This window comes from Adiantum capillus-veneris, chromosome 12 (assembly GCF_014529385.1).
Source record: "Adiantum capillus-veneris isolate H3 chromosome 12, ASM1452938v2, whole genome shotgun sequence".
Classification (NCBI taxonomy): domain Eukaryota; kingdom Viridiplantae; phylum Streptophyta; class Polypodiopsida; order Polypodiales; family Pteridaceae; genus Adiantum; species Adiantum capillus-veneris.
The window spans coordinates 136,610,441-136,626,676 of record NC_140942.1 but is presented as its reverse complement, the minus strand read 5'-3'; the positions used below and the strand labels follow the sequence as shown (position 1 = coordinate 136,626,676).

The 16,236-nt window shown below is 42.2% G+C and overlaps 1 protein-coding gene across 1 annotated transcript; it reads left to right on the top strand.

Annotated features, from left to right (window-relative positions):
* Positions 1–5,730: 5,730 nt before the first annotated feature.
* On the top strand, positions 5,731–13,829 carry LOC147446565 (uncharacterized). Its single transcript, XM_086524724.1, has 3 exons — positions 5,731–6,013; positions 11,410–11,745; positions 13,723–13,829. The coding sequence occupies exons 1-3, from the start codon at positions 5,731–5,733 to the stop codon at positions 13,827–13,829; spliced, it is 726 nt and encodes a 241-aa protein (XP_086380850.1).
* Positions 13,830–16,236: the final 2,407 nt, after the last annotated feature.

The window sequence follows — 16,236 nt, the reverse complement described above, 5'->3', positions numbered from 1 at the left end:
TCTCTCTCAGTCACTTTTGACCACTAGCTACCTCTCTATACCTTTGCACCATAGCCTTCGAGGCCATTGGGACTACTACACCTATGTTCTATCACGCTGCCATGATGTCTAAATTGATTATACATATTGCACTGCTAAAAGAGACCCAATGGAACCTCATCTCAACATCTCCAAGCATCAGGCAAGTGTATGATTCACGCTCATAAGAAAAGCCGCTCTATTTCTTTTTTTTTACACATGAAACATGCAATTCCTAGCCTTGTGAAGCACACAGAGATAGAGAGAGAGAGAGAGAGAGAGAGAGAGAGAGAGAGAGAGAGAAAAGAGGTCGAATACAACCTCATCTCAACATCTCTTAACAGCAGGCAAGTGCATGATTCACACTCATGACAAAAGGCACTCTATATTTCTAAAAAACGACATGGCACATGCAATTCCTAGCCCTATGAAGCAGAGGCATATATATATATATATATATATATATATATATATATATATATATGGAGAGAGAGAGAGAGAGGCAGAGCAATCCAGAAAGTTTGTGCCAAAAACTAGCCCAAATATTTTCTACTTTAAAGGAAACCCAAGTAATCCCTCATACTACAGTCGTAAACATAGAGCTCATTACCTCATTTGTGTTATTCTAAGAAAGAAAAATTGCATGAGACAAGCAAGGCCCCTTGACATGTCCACATGTCAATGAAATAGACTTTTCCTCTTAATCATGCGCAACATAGCTATCCAAAATGGAGAAGTAAATAGGAGAGCCGGTCTATTGCAACCGGGCAGGAAACTCTGATAACCAATCTACCGAACTTCAAGCTTCCTCTCCTTCTTAATGTATGTAGCCATGATAAACACATTTTCTAGTACCATAGAGAGACATAAAAGAGTCCAATGTAACCTCATCTCAACATTCCCCGATATAAAAGAAGGCATTTTGTATTTTATTAAAAAAACCATGTGGCACATGCAATTCCTAGCATTGTGAGGTATAGATAGAGAGAGAGAGGGGGGGGGGGGGGGGGGGGGGGGGGGAGAGAGAGAGAGAGAGGTAGAGCGGTCAAGAAAATTTGTGACAAAAACTAACCCCAAATTTTCTATTTCAAAGGAAACCCAAGTGATTCCTCATATTACAGTGGAAAACGTAGAGCTCCTTACCTCATTTACGTTATTCTGAGAAATATTGCATGAGACAAGCAAGACCCCTTGAAACTCTTGCTCTTAGCGTAGCAGGCAAAAATGGAGAGGGAGCTGGGAGAGCAAGTCTATTGCAACGGGGCAAGAAACTTTGATAACCAATCTACCAAACTTTAAGATTCCTCTTCTTCTTCATGCAGGTAGCCATGATAAGCACATTTTGTAGCACAATAGGAAGTCCCCATTACGGGGCAGGTTTTGAATGTCATACGGGCAATGCTAATAGACTTGCCGATGAGTCTTGGTACCTAAGCATACTATTTCAATGTGAATTGGGATAACCAACCTACAATATTTGGAGAAGGAATTGGAAAAGCCAATCTACCACATTGGGTGAGAAAACCAACAATACCACTCTTACCACACTTGGGTGGTTCAGGATTTCTCTCCTTCTTCATGCAAGAATCCATGAAAAATTTGTTCTTGATGTCATAGAGAGAACCAATGATAGGAGATGCTAAATAACCTTAAAGAAGTTTCACAATTGAGTCTTCAACTCCAATGGTGTCATTTCATATTTAATTTATCCTATGATGTCTATTAAATTTATTATATCTTACTAATAGAAGAAGTGGGAGGATGCATGAAAGGAAAGGTTTGTTAAAGCAATAGAAAGGATCTATCAAACAAGAGGCTTGAGCTCATGCGCACTCTTTATTCCTTCATTGAGTATAATACTCCAATTAATATTGTGATGTGTTGAGGGTATTATATGCTTGCATTTGGAAGTTAGTATAGATAAGGAACTTCCCTACCTTAAGTACATTACTTTAATTAATACTATGATGTATTGAGGATATTTTAGGCTTGCATTTGGGAGTAACTAAAATGATAAAACTTATGCACTCATTATGAGCTTAGTGTTTTCTCTGTTGCTTGACAGAATCATTTATGAGGACAAGGGACACATGTCTTTGTCTTCCTGAATCTACAAGTCATTCCTCTCATGCGTGTGCACGTCGAAAGGTTGCACGAAATTATCGACGTCAACTCGCTATACAGCGTATGATATACTTGCTAAAGGATGCCTTGCCATGCTCAACAAATGGCCATGGTCGTGGTAGGAGTCCTTCCACATTTGTGGAGGGCTCTATCCATGTTGATGTTACTATTCCACAAGTTCCTTTGCAAATTGTCATGCAAGGACAAGGACGAAGACAGCACACTCTTTCATGTTTGGATGTGACAAGAAGATATCGTCAACAACAGGCAAGGCAACGCACCTCCAACATAAGACAGCAGCGCCATCAACATGACGGACACTTTTTCCCTCTCATAGACGCTCAAAATGAGGAACAAGTCCCGTATGTTCATGACACATCACTTCGAGGAATTTCTTGCATTCTACATGCCTATCCATGTCTACGAGGTGTCCACCCTTCCATGCTACCATTGATACATGTCTCATTGCCTACAGATCATACAGGAACCATGTCCTCCTTCTGTGAGTTTTGTGGTGCACGTCTTTGGCCGTGTGAAATGAAGACGGAAGATACATCATCAATTGGAAATATCGTTGCAAAGGTGGGAAAGTATCCCTCTTTCCTATTGCAAGACCGCCAGATGTATTGGAGAGGCTACTCACTAATAGTGATGCTTTGAGTAGGTCTTTCACAAAAAACATCAGGAGTTACAATAGTGTGATGGCATTTGCATCTCTTGGAGCTACCATTGATGAGACATTGATGGGTAGGTCTAGTGCATATTGCTTTTCTGTACATGGCGGTGTGTACCATCGAATTGGTTCTTTGCTACCACATGAAGCAGGGGCTCCAAAATTTGCCCAGATATATGTATATGATACTGAGCATGAGGTTTGGAATCGTATGAGTGCCTTGGATGGTTTGAATTTGTCCACTCTTGAAGCATTATCAATGATGATGCGATCATGTAATCCATATGCGAATGCCTTCTACAATGTTGGTAGAATGTTATGTGACAGTCCTGGTGTGAAGATCAAAATGACAATTTGTGAGAATAGAAATACTTCCAGGCAATACTTGATACCTGTTGACAATGAGGTTGCTGCGATTATGCCAGGTCAAGGGGATGTACAAACATTTGGCCATCAAGACATTGTGATACATTGTCAAAATGGAAGGCTGCAAAGGATTTCAAATCCACACAGGTCGTACATGCCACTATTGTATGTTCTTCCCTTTCCACGGGTAGAAGATGGATGGCATATCAAGCTTCCTTATGATAATTGCATGGCCCTTTGGATGCCTTGGTTGGTCGACAATGTGTCACTCAAAGAGAGTACTATTATGCATATCGACTACAGGTTCGTGCTGATACGGAGTCATGCTTGCTTTGTGGGGATCGTTTACTTCAACAATTTATGGTTGATGCATATTGTGCCATTGAGGAATGTCGTCTTGCATGGGTCCGTACAAATCGACAGACGTTGAGGGCAGAATTGTATGCAAGCTTGTTTGACATGGTGCATTTGCCTGGGAGTGATGTTGTACTTGGACGGTCTACAGGTCAAAGAATTGTCTTACCCTCATCTTTTATAGGCGGCCCTCGGCACATGTACCACTTGTATCAAGATGCCATGGCAATTATGCGTGCAAAGGGAAAGCCAGACCTATTTATCACATTCACATGTAACCCCAAATGGCCAAAAATAAATGAGGCATTACTTCCAGGACAAGTTTCCTCTGATCGACCAGACATAACCACCAGGGTTTTCTTCTTGAAACACTCGAGCATGATGAAGTATATTTTAAAGAGAGATATTTTTGGGAAAGTGGTGGCTTACATGTCTGTCGTGGAGTTCCAAAAGAGAGGCTTGCCACATTCTCATACATTATTGATTCTAGATCCTCGATGTAAGCCTCAATCAACATTTGACTATGACAAGATGGTATGTGCAGAGCTGCCAGATAAAAATCGATTTCCAGTGCTGCATGATATCATTGTTAGTTGTAACATTCATGGTCCATGTGGTGAGTTCAATAGTTCATCTCCTTGCATGGTTGATGGGCCGATGTATTAGAAAATATCCACATTCATTTTGTGAGCAAACAAGCATGGATAATAATGGCTACCCTATTTATGTGTGACAAAACAATGGCTTCACCGCCAAGGTTAGAGGTTCTACTATTGATAACCGATGGGTTGTGCCATATAATCCTATTTTGTCAACACTATTTAATGCGCATATCAATGTTGAGGTATGCTTTACAATTTCAGCCGTCAAGTATGTCTATAAGTACATCTACAAGGGGCATGATAGGGCAACTGTAAGATTCCATACATCGGTACCTGATGCAGAAAGGGAGAACATTGATGAGATAGACATGTACACGGATGGCCGCTATGTATCTACATTTGAGTCTTGCTGGAGAATTTTTGAATATCCTTTGCACAATGACGCACTAGTTGTTCAGAGATTGAGCGTGCATGTTCCGGGTGGTCAAATGGTGACTTTTCGAGATCATGATAGACTTAATGATGTCTTGCAAAGAGATAATGCAGAGAAGAACACTTTGACAGAGTGGTTCACATGCAACTTGGAGAATCCTGAAGCAAACAATAGTTTGTACATTGATTTTCCTCAAAAGTGGGTGTGGAATTCGGGTTCCAAGAAATGGACAAAGAGACATCGTGGGGACACTATTGGGCGGATGTATTTTGTGTCGCCCTCTGCAGGTGAACTATATTATGTCCATTTGCTTTTGACTATTTGTAAAGGATGTAAATCATTTGAGGATCTACGCTCCGCAAATGGTGTATTGTTTCCAACATTCAAGGCAGCATGCATTGCAAGGGGTATCTTGGAAGATGATGGGGAATGGTTCGGATGCATGGAGGAATCTTGCAGTACACATATAGGCTTGCAATTGAGACATTTGTTTGTGACCATTCTATTGTTTTGTGAACCCTCCTCCCCTCATCTCTTATGGGAAAGATTTCGACATTTTTTGTCTGAGGACTATCAACACATGTTGGAGATGAGATATGAGTCGTTAGATGGTTGTACACAGGTTGCTGAAGGGTATGCATTGAGATATTTGCATAACATTCTTGGTACTTTTGGACGAAGTTTAACTGAATTTTTTGGAATTCCAATGCCTGATGAACGCTTTGTGACACGTGATGAAAATAGCTTGCTTTTCCAAGAGCAATGCCTTGACACAATGCAAGAGCTATCCATGTCACGTGAATTGGAGCAAAGTCTAAATGAAGATCAAAGGATTTCTTTTGAGGGAGTGTTGCATGGATTCACTATTGATGGTGGGGCTATTTTTTTCCTAGATGGTCCTGCAGGGACTGGAAAAACTTATTTGTATAATTGTTTGTTGTCACGTGTGCTTGGAGAAGGAGAAGTTGCCTAGGCCACAGCATCTTCTGGTATTTCAGCATTGCTATTGCGAAATGGATGCACTACACATTCTAGATTTAAGATACCCTTGGACCTTGATAGTTGCAGCACATGCAATATCCCTGTTCAAGGTCAACTTGTTGAATTTCTTAGAATGTGCAAGTTGATTGTGTTGGATGAGGCTCCTATGATGCATCGATATGCCTTTGAAGCTTTGGACAGGTCTTTGTAAGATATCATGTGCTCAAGAAATCCATGGTGGAAAAGTATTGCTTCTTGGGGGAGATTTCATACAGATCTTACCAGTGGTGTTCCAGGGAGCGCGTGCTGACATTGTTGATGCTATACTTTGTCGATCGCACTTATGGAATCGTGTGAAGATTCTTAGATTGGCACATAACATGCATGTGGGAGGTGGTGATGTTGCAAATTTTGCATATAGAGAATGGCTTATGGATGTAGGAAATGGGACTTTGACAATCGGTGATGAACAAATGATAGAAATCCCCCGTCACATGGTGCTTTCTTCATCTTCATTGGATGTATTGATTGTGGGGGAGCAGGAGAGAGAGCCCACTTGCTACTCTATGCAATGAGAGTGAAGGAGAAGGGGAGAGTGGCGCAGAAGAAGCTTACGCAGAGAAAAAACGTGAGAGAGAGAGAAATCGTAGAAGATTGGGAAAAGTCACGATTGTTACATTTTGGGCTTGACCTTTGAGTATATGAGTAAGTGACTAGGGGGCCATTCACACTTGGGCCCCCTCACTTATAAGTCTTTTAACTTATAAGTTAATAAGTACAAGGCACTTAGGCCTTTATTCCCTAACAACCTCCCACCTAAAGGCAATGTACCTTGGGAGATCAAAGAATCAGCTAACTATGATACATCAGCTGATCATGCGCTTACTCATCCAACACCCATCATCTGACGGCAATATGCAAACCGCTCTGCTGGAAGACTCTTGGTCAAAAGATCTGCAGGATTGTCATCTGTGTGCACCTTGACAAGTGTAATGCTCTTGTCATCAAGCACACTCCTGATAAAATGATACTTCACCTCTATGTGCTTTGTCTTGGCATGAAAAACAGGATTCCTTGCAAGCATAATAGCACTCTGACTATCACAGTGTAGCACAGAAACCGGTGACTTAATGCCAAGCTCTTCTACCAAACGCATGAGCCACAAAGCTTCTTTGCATGCCTCAGTGGCAACCACATACTCAGCCTCAGTGGTAGACAAAGCAACACATTTTTGCAGTCTAGAAATCCAAGAAACTGCACCTCCTGTGAATGTAAACACATATCCAGAGGTAGACTTCCTGCAATCTGGATGTCCAGCAAAATCTGCATCTGTAAAGCCATGCACAGATGTCTCACTCTTCCCAAAACAAATGCACAAGTCTTTAGTGCCTTTCAAGTATCTCAAGATACACTTCACTGCTTCCCAATGCTTTTTGCCAGGATTGCTCATGTACCTGCTTACCACTCCCACCGCAAATGCAATGTCCGGACGTGTAGCAACCATAGCATACATCAAACTGCCAACGGCTGATGCATAAGGAATCTTGGCCATTTCAGCCCGCATATCATCTGTGTTTGGGCAGTCATGTGCAGTCAGTTTTACATATGGAGGCAGCGGAGTACCAAGTGCCTTTCCCCCATCCATATGAAAATGATGTAGCACCTTATTAACATAATCTCGTTGAGATAGATACAGACGCCTGTTGGGTCTATCTCGAGAGATACGCATGCCCAAAATATGATTAGCATCACCAAGATCCTTCATGTCAAAGCGATTCTTTAAGCTTTGCTATAATGCATCCAACTCCGTGACATTGTTACCCGCAATAAGCATGTCATCAACATACAAAATCAGCAATAGAAGAGATCCATCACTTGCCGTTTTGATATACAAACAGTGATCAGAATTACTTCTTTTGTATCCTTGAGACCTCATGAATGTATCAAACTTGTGATACCATGCACGGGGAGACTGTTTCAAACCATACAAGCTCTTCAAGAGTCTACATACTTTCTTCTCTTGCCCCTTTGACACAAAACCTTCTGGCTGCATCATATAGATTATCTCAAGCAAATCGCCATGCAAAAACGCTGTTGACATCCATTTGCTTTAACTCCATATCTTCAGAAGCAACCAACAAGACGTAATGTGGCAAGCTTTACAACAGGAGAAAAAATCTCATCAAAATCAACACCATGCTTTTGCTTGTACCCTTTAGCAACCAAACGTGCCTTGTACTTAGAAGAAGCATCAGATGTGACCTTGGTCTTGTAAACCCATTTACATGGCAGAGCCTTATGCCCTTTAGGCAAATCAACCAAGTCCCATGTATGGTTTTTCTCCAAAGACTGCATTTCCGAAACCATTTCTTTGAACCATTTCTTACTGTCTTCCTGTTGCATAGCCTCTTTATAGCAAGACGGCTCACCACAATCAGTAAGCATGACATAGTCCAAATACGGTTCATATCTATCGGGGGGCCTCGTCACCCGAGTAGACCTACGCACCCAATGATCCATAACAGGTGGATTTTCAGCCTGTAAACCATCAAAAGCAGCAGGCTGTTCAGCCGGTTGCATCGCAACAACGGGCGGTCTAGGAGCATCAACATGTTCCCCTACCTGTGGTGCATCAATGGCAACTTGTTGGGGCTGATTTTCAGCAGCTAATGGCTGATTTTCAACACCATTTTCAGAATGTAAAGGCTGCTGAACATTGGGCCTTGTTGGCTGTCCATATGTAACATCTTCACGAAAAACAACCCGGCGCACTTCCTCGACCTTTGTGGGCTGTTTGTGCATGCAATTCTCATTGAAGATGACATCATTGCTGCGTATGATTTTCCGTAATGCGGGATCCCATAATCTATACCCCATTTCACCATCCTCACCATATCCTAGGAAAATGCACTTATGAGACTTTGGTTCTAGTTTGGTGCGCAGTTCACTCCGGATGTGAACATAGGCCTCACAACCAAACACTCTTAAATGTGCATATGAGGGTGGCTTGCCAGACCACACCTCCTCAGGCACCTTTCCACCCAAAGCCTTGCTAGGTGAGCGATTAATCAAGTGAATAGCTATTTGCACAGCTTCTGCCCAAAAACCATGAGGTAATGCAGCATGTGACAGCATACTCTGAACTTTCTCTTGGATAGTCCGGTTCAACCTCTCTGCAACTCCATTCTGAGAGGGATTAAAAGGAGCAGTGAGCTCTCTTTTAATACCTTTAGTAGCACAAAAGTCAGTAAATGCTTTTGATACATACTCCCCCCCATTGTCTGAGCGCAAAGACCTAAGCTTCTTGTCAGTTTGATTCTCAACAAACGCAAGAAACTTCTTGAAAGTATCCAAAACATCGCTTTTAGCACGTATTGGATACACCCACACCTTACGTGTAGCATCATCGATAAACGAGACAAAATATTTCTTTCCCCCTAAGGACAACTGTGGCATTTCACATACATCGGAATGCACTAAGTCTAACCTGTCAGACTTCAAAGAAAGAGACCTTTTGTGCGGTGTTTGACTGTGCTTACCATAAATATAGTGCTCACAATGAGAAAAATCAGCATACCTCAAACACGGCAAATAACCACAACGAGACAGAGTTTCCATTCCTCTTTTACTCATGTGTCCTAACCGGCCATGCCACAAAGAAACACTTGGCTGCTCGGTTACGGCGACAACATGGTCACTCACACTAGATACATGCAAAGGATACAAAGTGTCCGATTTACAACCCTTGGCTACAACCCGGGCCCCTTTACAAATTTTCCACTTGCTATCACCAAAAGTGGTGTGATAGCCTGCATCATCTAGCTGCCCTGTACTAATCAAACTCTTCTTGAGTTGTGGCACATGGCGTACTTTGTGCAAAACAAAAGTCATACCATCAGCAAAGGAAAACTCGACACTGCCAATACCTGCAATGTCACATGCATAGTTGTCTCCCAAATAAACAGTGCCCTGCACCTCACCTGAGTACTGTGTAACCAATCCCTATGAGGTGTTACATGAAAGGAGGCACCTGAATCAAGAATCCAAGTATGCATGTCCACATCAGAACCCATAGCAAGGGTATGTGCATCCACAGAAGAGGCATTGAGTACATCAGTGCTGCTGTCACTGTCACAACTACTAGCAACATTGATTTCCTCAATCAACACAGTGCTCTTCTTGGCATTTCCCTTGTCCTTTGCATCAGTTTCAGCACCCTTGTTCTTCTCTTTCTTCCACTCATAGCATTCCCGTTTATAATGCCCTTTCTTTCCACAATGATGACACACAACATCTTTCCTACGAGATTTGCTGCGTGCCCTGTCCTTACTGTCAGATTTCTCCCTCTGTTGAGACCTGCCTCTCAAGTGCAATGCATTAGAAGACCCACCTGTGGTGTTCTTCCTGTTCATCTCTTCCATCAAGAGAGAACTCTCTACATCTGCATACTTAAGTGACGCACTTGAGTTACTAAGAGCTGTCCGGAATACATCCCAACTCTCGGGCAATGTGCATAGCAGAAAAGTAGCTTTGAACTCCTCATCAATCGTGAATTTCAGCTCTGTCAGTTGGCTGAAAATAGAATTGAATTCATTGAGGTGCACTGACATGTGCGTGCCCTCCTTCATGCGGAGATCCATAAGCTTCTTAAGCCAATACACTTTACTGGCAGCACTCTGCTGTGCATACAACTCGTCTAAACGCTTCCACATGCCCCATGCTGTCTGCTCATTCTCTACATTGAAGAGTAAATTGTCAGACACCGAAAGCATGATCGTGGAGCGAGCCAACTCGTCCACTTCTTCCCATTCTTCAACCTCCATATCAACCGGTTTCACACCCTGTAACTTAATAGGTTTTGCCTGTTTCTTCTGCAACATCACATTATAACATTGCTTCTTCCATATAGCAAAGTTATGGGCACCTTCAAGCTTGCGAATGTGCAACAAATTGCCACTTTCACTGCTAGAAGCCATTCTGAGTGATTGCAAACACTGAAACCCTGTTTTGCCGACCTAAACACGCCCAAATGTGCGCAATCGGGCAAAAAACAGCTTGCTGTTACAGAAAAACAGCGAGCAAATTTCACGCGAAATCACCCCAAAACGGCGTACATTCACTGCCAAACCCTTACCAAAGGTTTCCACAAGGTGTATACATCATTTGCTTGCTAAAATTCCCTGTTTTAGGGCAAAAATCAGACCTGTAAACACCTGTTTTGCTGAATTTTCAGAACCTCGTTGGTGGAAACACCTGTAAGATTGACCTGTGAGACTTGCCCTAATGAAATTGCATCAAATTGACCCCGAAATTGGTCAATTTCAGCAGAAATAGGCTGTTGTTCGCCAGTTTTTGAAACCCTAATTTTGGGGAAACTGTCACCGGAGGTCGATTCTACACGGTGAGAGGATCCCTTCGCGACAGAGTTGATCGAAAACGGTTGAATATCCTTCCCACAGCGAGCAAGAACAGAATTCTGATCTGTGTTGCGAAAATGGCTCTCTTGGAAACCCTAAAGCTCTGATACCATGTGTGGGGGAGCAGGAGAGAGAGCCCACTTGCTACTCTATGCAATGAGAGTGAAGGAGAAGGGGAGAGTGGCGCAGAAGAAGCTTACGCAGAGAAAAAACGTGAGAGAGAGAGAAATCGTAGAAGACTGGGAAAAGTCACGATTGTTACATTTTGGGCTTGACCTTTGAGTATATGAGTAAGTGACTAGGGGGCCATTCACACTTGGGCCCCCTCACTTATAAGTCTTTTAACTTATAAGTTAATAAGTACAAGGCACTTAGGCCTTTATTCCCTAACATTGATAGGTTGCATCTATTCAAAAATTGATAAAGATGTGGTCCATGCAGAATACTTCAGAGAGCGGGCCATCCTTGCTCCAAAAAACTCTGAAGTTGATATTGCCGACTCTATTTTGGAAAACTCGATGCAAGATCCTTTCTTATACTCTGTGGAGTTTTTAAATAGTCTCACCTTGGGTGGTGGATTTCCAACTCATTGCTTGGAGTTGAAAATGAATGCCCCAATAATTCTACTACGGAACATTGATGCAAGTCGAGGTCTATGTAATGGGACACGCTTGGTGTGCAAGGCATTTCATGCAAGAGTTATGGAGGCAGAAGTTATTACAGGGACACGGGTTGGCACTCGGATTTTCATCCCTCGAATATGTTTTGTGCATTCTGGTACAAATTGCCATTCGTTCTTAGACGGAGACAGTTCCCAATTAGATTGGCTTTTTGTATGACGATAAATAAGTCACAGGGACAAAGCATTGCCATGTTGGGTCTATACCTGGTGACACCGGTCTTTCATGGAAAACTGTATGTTGCATTGTCACGTGCACATTCAGCCGCTAGAGTGAAGATTCTCCTACGTGATATTGATGTAAACAAAACAACTGCACTAACAACAAACATTGTGTACCATGAGATATTAAACAATACCATATAAAGGTTCCAATCCTTCTTTTTGTATGATGATAAATAAGTCACATGGTCAAAGCATTACCATGTTGGGCCTATACCTAGTGACACTCGGTCTTCACTCATGGACAATTGTATGTTGCACTGTCACGCACACACTCAACTGTTGGAGTGAAAATTCTCCTACATGACATTGATGTAATTTACAAAACAATTGCACTGACAATAAACATTATGTACCATGAGATATCAATCAATGCCATATGAAGGCTCCAATCTTCTCATCATTGTCTTCTTCTTTGTATATGTTTCAAATCTTAAAATATTTTGTGAATTAATTTTCTACCTCTCTCCATAACATATACTAAACTATGTCATGTGAATGTTTTGTTCCTTCCTCACATTGTCTATTTTGTAGTTTCCATTTGGGTATATAGATCATGGATCAAATGACTTACATCTCCGACGTGTCCTTTCTATTAAATGTAGAAGATCATCCACATCCTGGTATGTTTTTGTCCACCATTAAGACATGATGTGGAGACTTATTGTGTTATGTTTAAGACCTAGATTTTTTTTTCCATTATTTTAAGCAGAGCCACTTTTTGGGTGTGCACCTTTGCCGTACAAAACATTTGTTAGGACCATCCGCAAGCACTACAAGACCAGGTGTGTGTACATGAAATCAGGAATTCACTTGGCATAAAGTAAGATTCATGGTTTTTTTGTTTCTTTATGTGTTACGGACCTTAGGAAGTTGCCATCTATCGATATCTTTACATTGCGTATTTTGGCATACTCCTCCGACGTTGAGTACGGTGCCTACTCGGTAAGGAAGGAGTGTGTGTCTTCCCAAGATGAAGATGATGCTCAATGGTTTGCTAGATATGAAGGATACTCCGTTCCCAATGATTGGGAGTACCTCCAGAGTTCTAGGTTCGCTGAGTTGATCTACCAAATCTACTTGCCTAAACAACTTGCATGTTTGGCAGTACCATATATAGCTGCAATAATTGGTATGTGTAAATTGTTGTGTTTGGTGCTTCAATTGTATTATTTCAAAAAACGTCTCCCTTTTTTATTACTATTGTTTGTTAATCCAGAAGATAATCAACCTTGGGATGGAAAAACGGTCCTTAATTTAGGAATGAAGAAACTCCAAGCCAATTGCCAATTGCATGATGAAGCGAGCTACGTTGATATTGCCTCTTAGATCATTTGTGGCACAATAATGTCCTTGTTGTGTTTGCTTCTATCACAAACAAATCAATAGCTTTGCCATGCTTGTGATCCATTTTAGGCAATGTTCTTTGAAAATCTGGATACATTTCTAAATGTCTTGGTGTTTATTATGACTTTGTAATTCTATGCAATAGAGTTTTCCACTTGAGATTTGAGTTTGAGGGATCCAAGATATTAGGTTCATATCTTAGAGATCTTTGTTTAAGCACAACAATTCTATGCATTGATCCTCACATTTGTGAGAGGATAGGTTGCTATGTTGAGAGAGAGAGAGAGAGAGAGAGAGAGAGAGAGAGAGAGATGTGCAATAAGGAAGAGAGAAAATCATGCATGTTGCTTGAGCAAAAGTTACACCTCTTATGCTTTGTGTAGATTATGTTTTTTTGTATGATAAGATGTTATGTTCGTAATATTGTGCAAGGGATTGCTTCCTTTGTGGTAGTTGACAAATAGTTCAACTTTATATGCATTGTGATGTACTTTTTAATGGTGCAGCTATGGAAAATACGAATAACAATGCCATCGTTGAGAGCGAGTCGGATGGTATTGAGTCCACTCCTCCAAGGTTTGCCAATGTTCGAGCGGCAAAGAGAAGTGCTTGATGTGTGGGATCCTCTTCTATTAATCCTGTGGTAAATGATGGGAATCATGAACTCATGGCTGCATTATGAGACTTCTTTGTCCGTAGTGAGTTAGGCAGTTGGACTTTGAACGACACTTAGAAGCACTTTTTGGACATGGCTCAGCAAGCGAATGGCCAACAAATTCTAGACCTTTGCAATGAGGTGCGTTTTGTGCACAATTCTTCAATGGAGGGATGGCCCAGGTTGAGGAGAACCAATTCAACATAGTGGTCCGCATGGAGCAACAATTTGAATCAATGCAAAGTTCACACATGCCCAATAGGGAAATCTAGGTCCAAATTGATGCACTTAAGGACCAGGTCCTTGCTTTAGAAGGAGAGGTGGCAAAGATGACCAAGATGGCTTGAGCTTCTGATGGCCATGCCATATAGCAACGTTTAACCTTGGCTACTAGAAATAGTTGAAGCACGTACTTTTGTGTGTTAATTTGATTCACTATGTTGATGTACTAAAGCATACCTTGCTTTGAACTGCGTTGGTAGGATAAACTAGTGAACATGTTGTTTTTTATTGTTTTATACTTGTGTTGTTTGATCTACATGGAATGAAGCCATAGAGTATACTTAAATTAAGTTTTGAGACTTTGGTTGAGATGATATTTTTTGTCAAAACAATATGAGGCACCACCTTTGTGTTGGGGTATAGGCGCCTGTGCCTTGCCCGGCCGCCCAGAGTCTAGGCGCCCACTGACTTGTATACCTTATACATAGCATAAGTGTATAGGGGGCTGCTCACTTTTTGGAGTCTCCCCACCCATATCTGTGTGTCGTGTGTCTCCTTCTCTCTCTCTCTCACTCTCCGTCTGTGGTGCTCCCCGATCCCCTTCAATTGGTATCGGAGGTGCGGAGGGAGCGCGTGTGTGCACAGTCACGATGACAGTGGAGAGCCAGTTTCATTCCCGAAATCGCGTACGCGCACTTTCAAGAGTGCAAACAGGGTTTCGACTTCGGCATCGGCAAATTCAGCTTTCCGAGAGCGTTTCCTCCAGGTGTCCTCCTGTTTTATCCCCCTTTCGAAGCCATTCGAGCCATCAGAAACCTCATTCGAGCTACGGTTGAGGAGCTGCATTTTTCAGCCCTCTTTTGGCAGTTTATGCTGCGTTTTTGGGTCGAACCGGAGGTTTTTTGGCACAGCTTTCACACCCGGACTCGGATACATGTGATCCAGGAGTCTACCTTGGGGTTTTGGCACGCTCCGGACACGCTCGTCATATCAGAATTTTAAAATTCTGAACGCTGAATTTTCTGCAGCAGCAATTGTTTATTGTGTGTCAAGGATTCCACACATGGTTTGCTCTCAAATGTGAGAGTGATATTTGCTGCAAGTTTCCTCATAGGTGGGAGGATACGATATATGCCTTATGTGGTTTGATGCTCAGGGAGACTAATGTGATTGCATTTTGAGCTCGGCAATGTATACCTTGAGCATGTTTTTTGGCAGTCATAGGTAGAGCAGATATTTGTGTACTAGATTTGCAGCTGTTTGCAATGATGTATGCAAAGTGTGGAGATTGGTGCATGCATTTGGAGTGTGATTTGATGCGCTTTGGTTGCTCATGGTTTTGAGCATGCAGTCAGTTTGGTTACTGGTTTTGTGGCCGTTTTACTGACGAAACTCTGGCGAAATTTTCCCAGGAGTTTTATGCGTATCATTTATGCGATCTAGGTAGAGATTGCGGGTTGCACTCAGCATTTGCGTGCGGTGTTCTCTGCAGGTGGGAGATTTGTGCGTGTGTATGCATCAATACCGCACAGTGCGGGCTTGGTGATTAGCTCACGGTTTGACAGGCGTACAGTTATCTTGGCACACTCACAGGAGTGAGTATTGTGATGTATGCTTGTGTGGCTACGAGCTAGGTAGCCGGATTCGAGCACTAATGGCTTGAGGTTTTTCAGCAGGTTTCAGCTATAGGTTTACAAGTTTACAGGCAGGTTTGAGGGCTTATTTGGGTGCTGAATATTCAGCCATTGTTTTCTCTTTGCAGGTGTCCATGTATGGCTCAGTTGTAGGCTGATTTGGGACACATTTGTGACTTGTTTATGCAGCTGTTTAAGAGCTGAATTTTGGGGCTGTTTTGGGGCTGATTTGCAACCATATCTTACAGCCATATTTGCAGACTTTTGTTGATGCGATTCGAGCCAGTTTAGGGCTGATTTGGTTGACATTTGCTACTCATTGTTGGTTGCTCTTTTGCGAGCATTATGGCTGATTTTTCATTTGACTTCCAGCGTTATGGTCTGACACAGTTTGATGGTGTAGATTGTGTTGCTTGGAAGGAGCATATGCTTGTTGCATTGGCGGATTTGGGGCAGGATAAACCCTTGCGTGGTTTATCGGCGAAGCCCAAGTCTATGCGTGATGATGA

Bases quoted from the DNA above. Each gene is read 5' to 3' on its own strand.
- LOC147446565 (XM_086524724.1), top strand. From the start codon at position 5,731: ATGCCTTTGAAGCTTTGGACAGGTCTTTGTAAGATATCATGTGCTCAA. The intron at 6,014-11,409 runs GTGATGAACAAA...TGGTCCATGCAG, and splicing joins AAATGGGACTTTGACAATCG to AATACTTCAGAGAGCGGGCC. The intron at 11,746-13,722 runs GTACAAATTGCC...TTAATGGTGCAG, and splicing joins AATATGTTTTGTGCATTCTG to CTATGGAAAATACGAATAAC.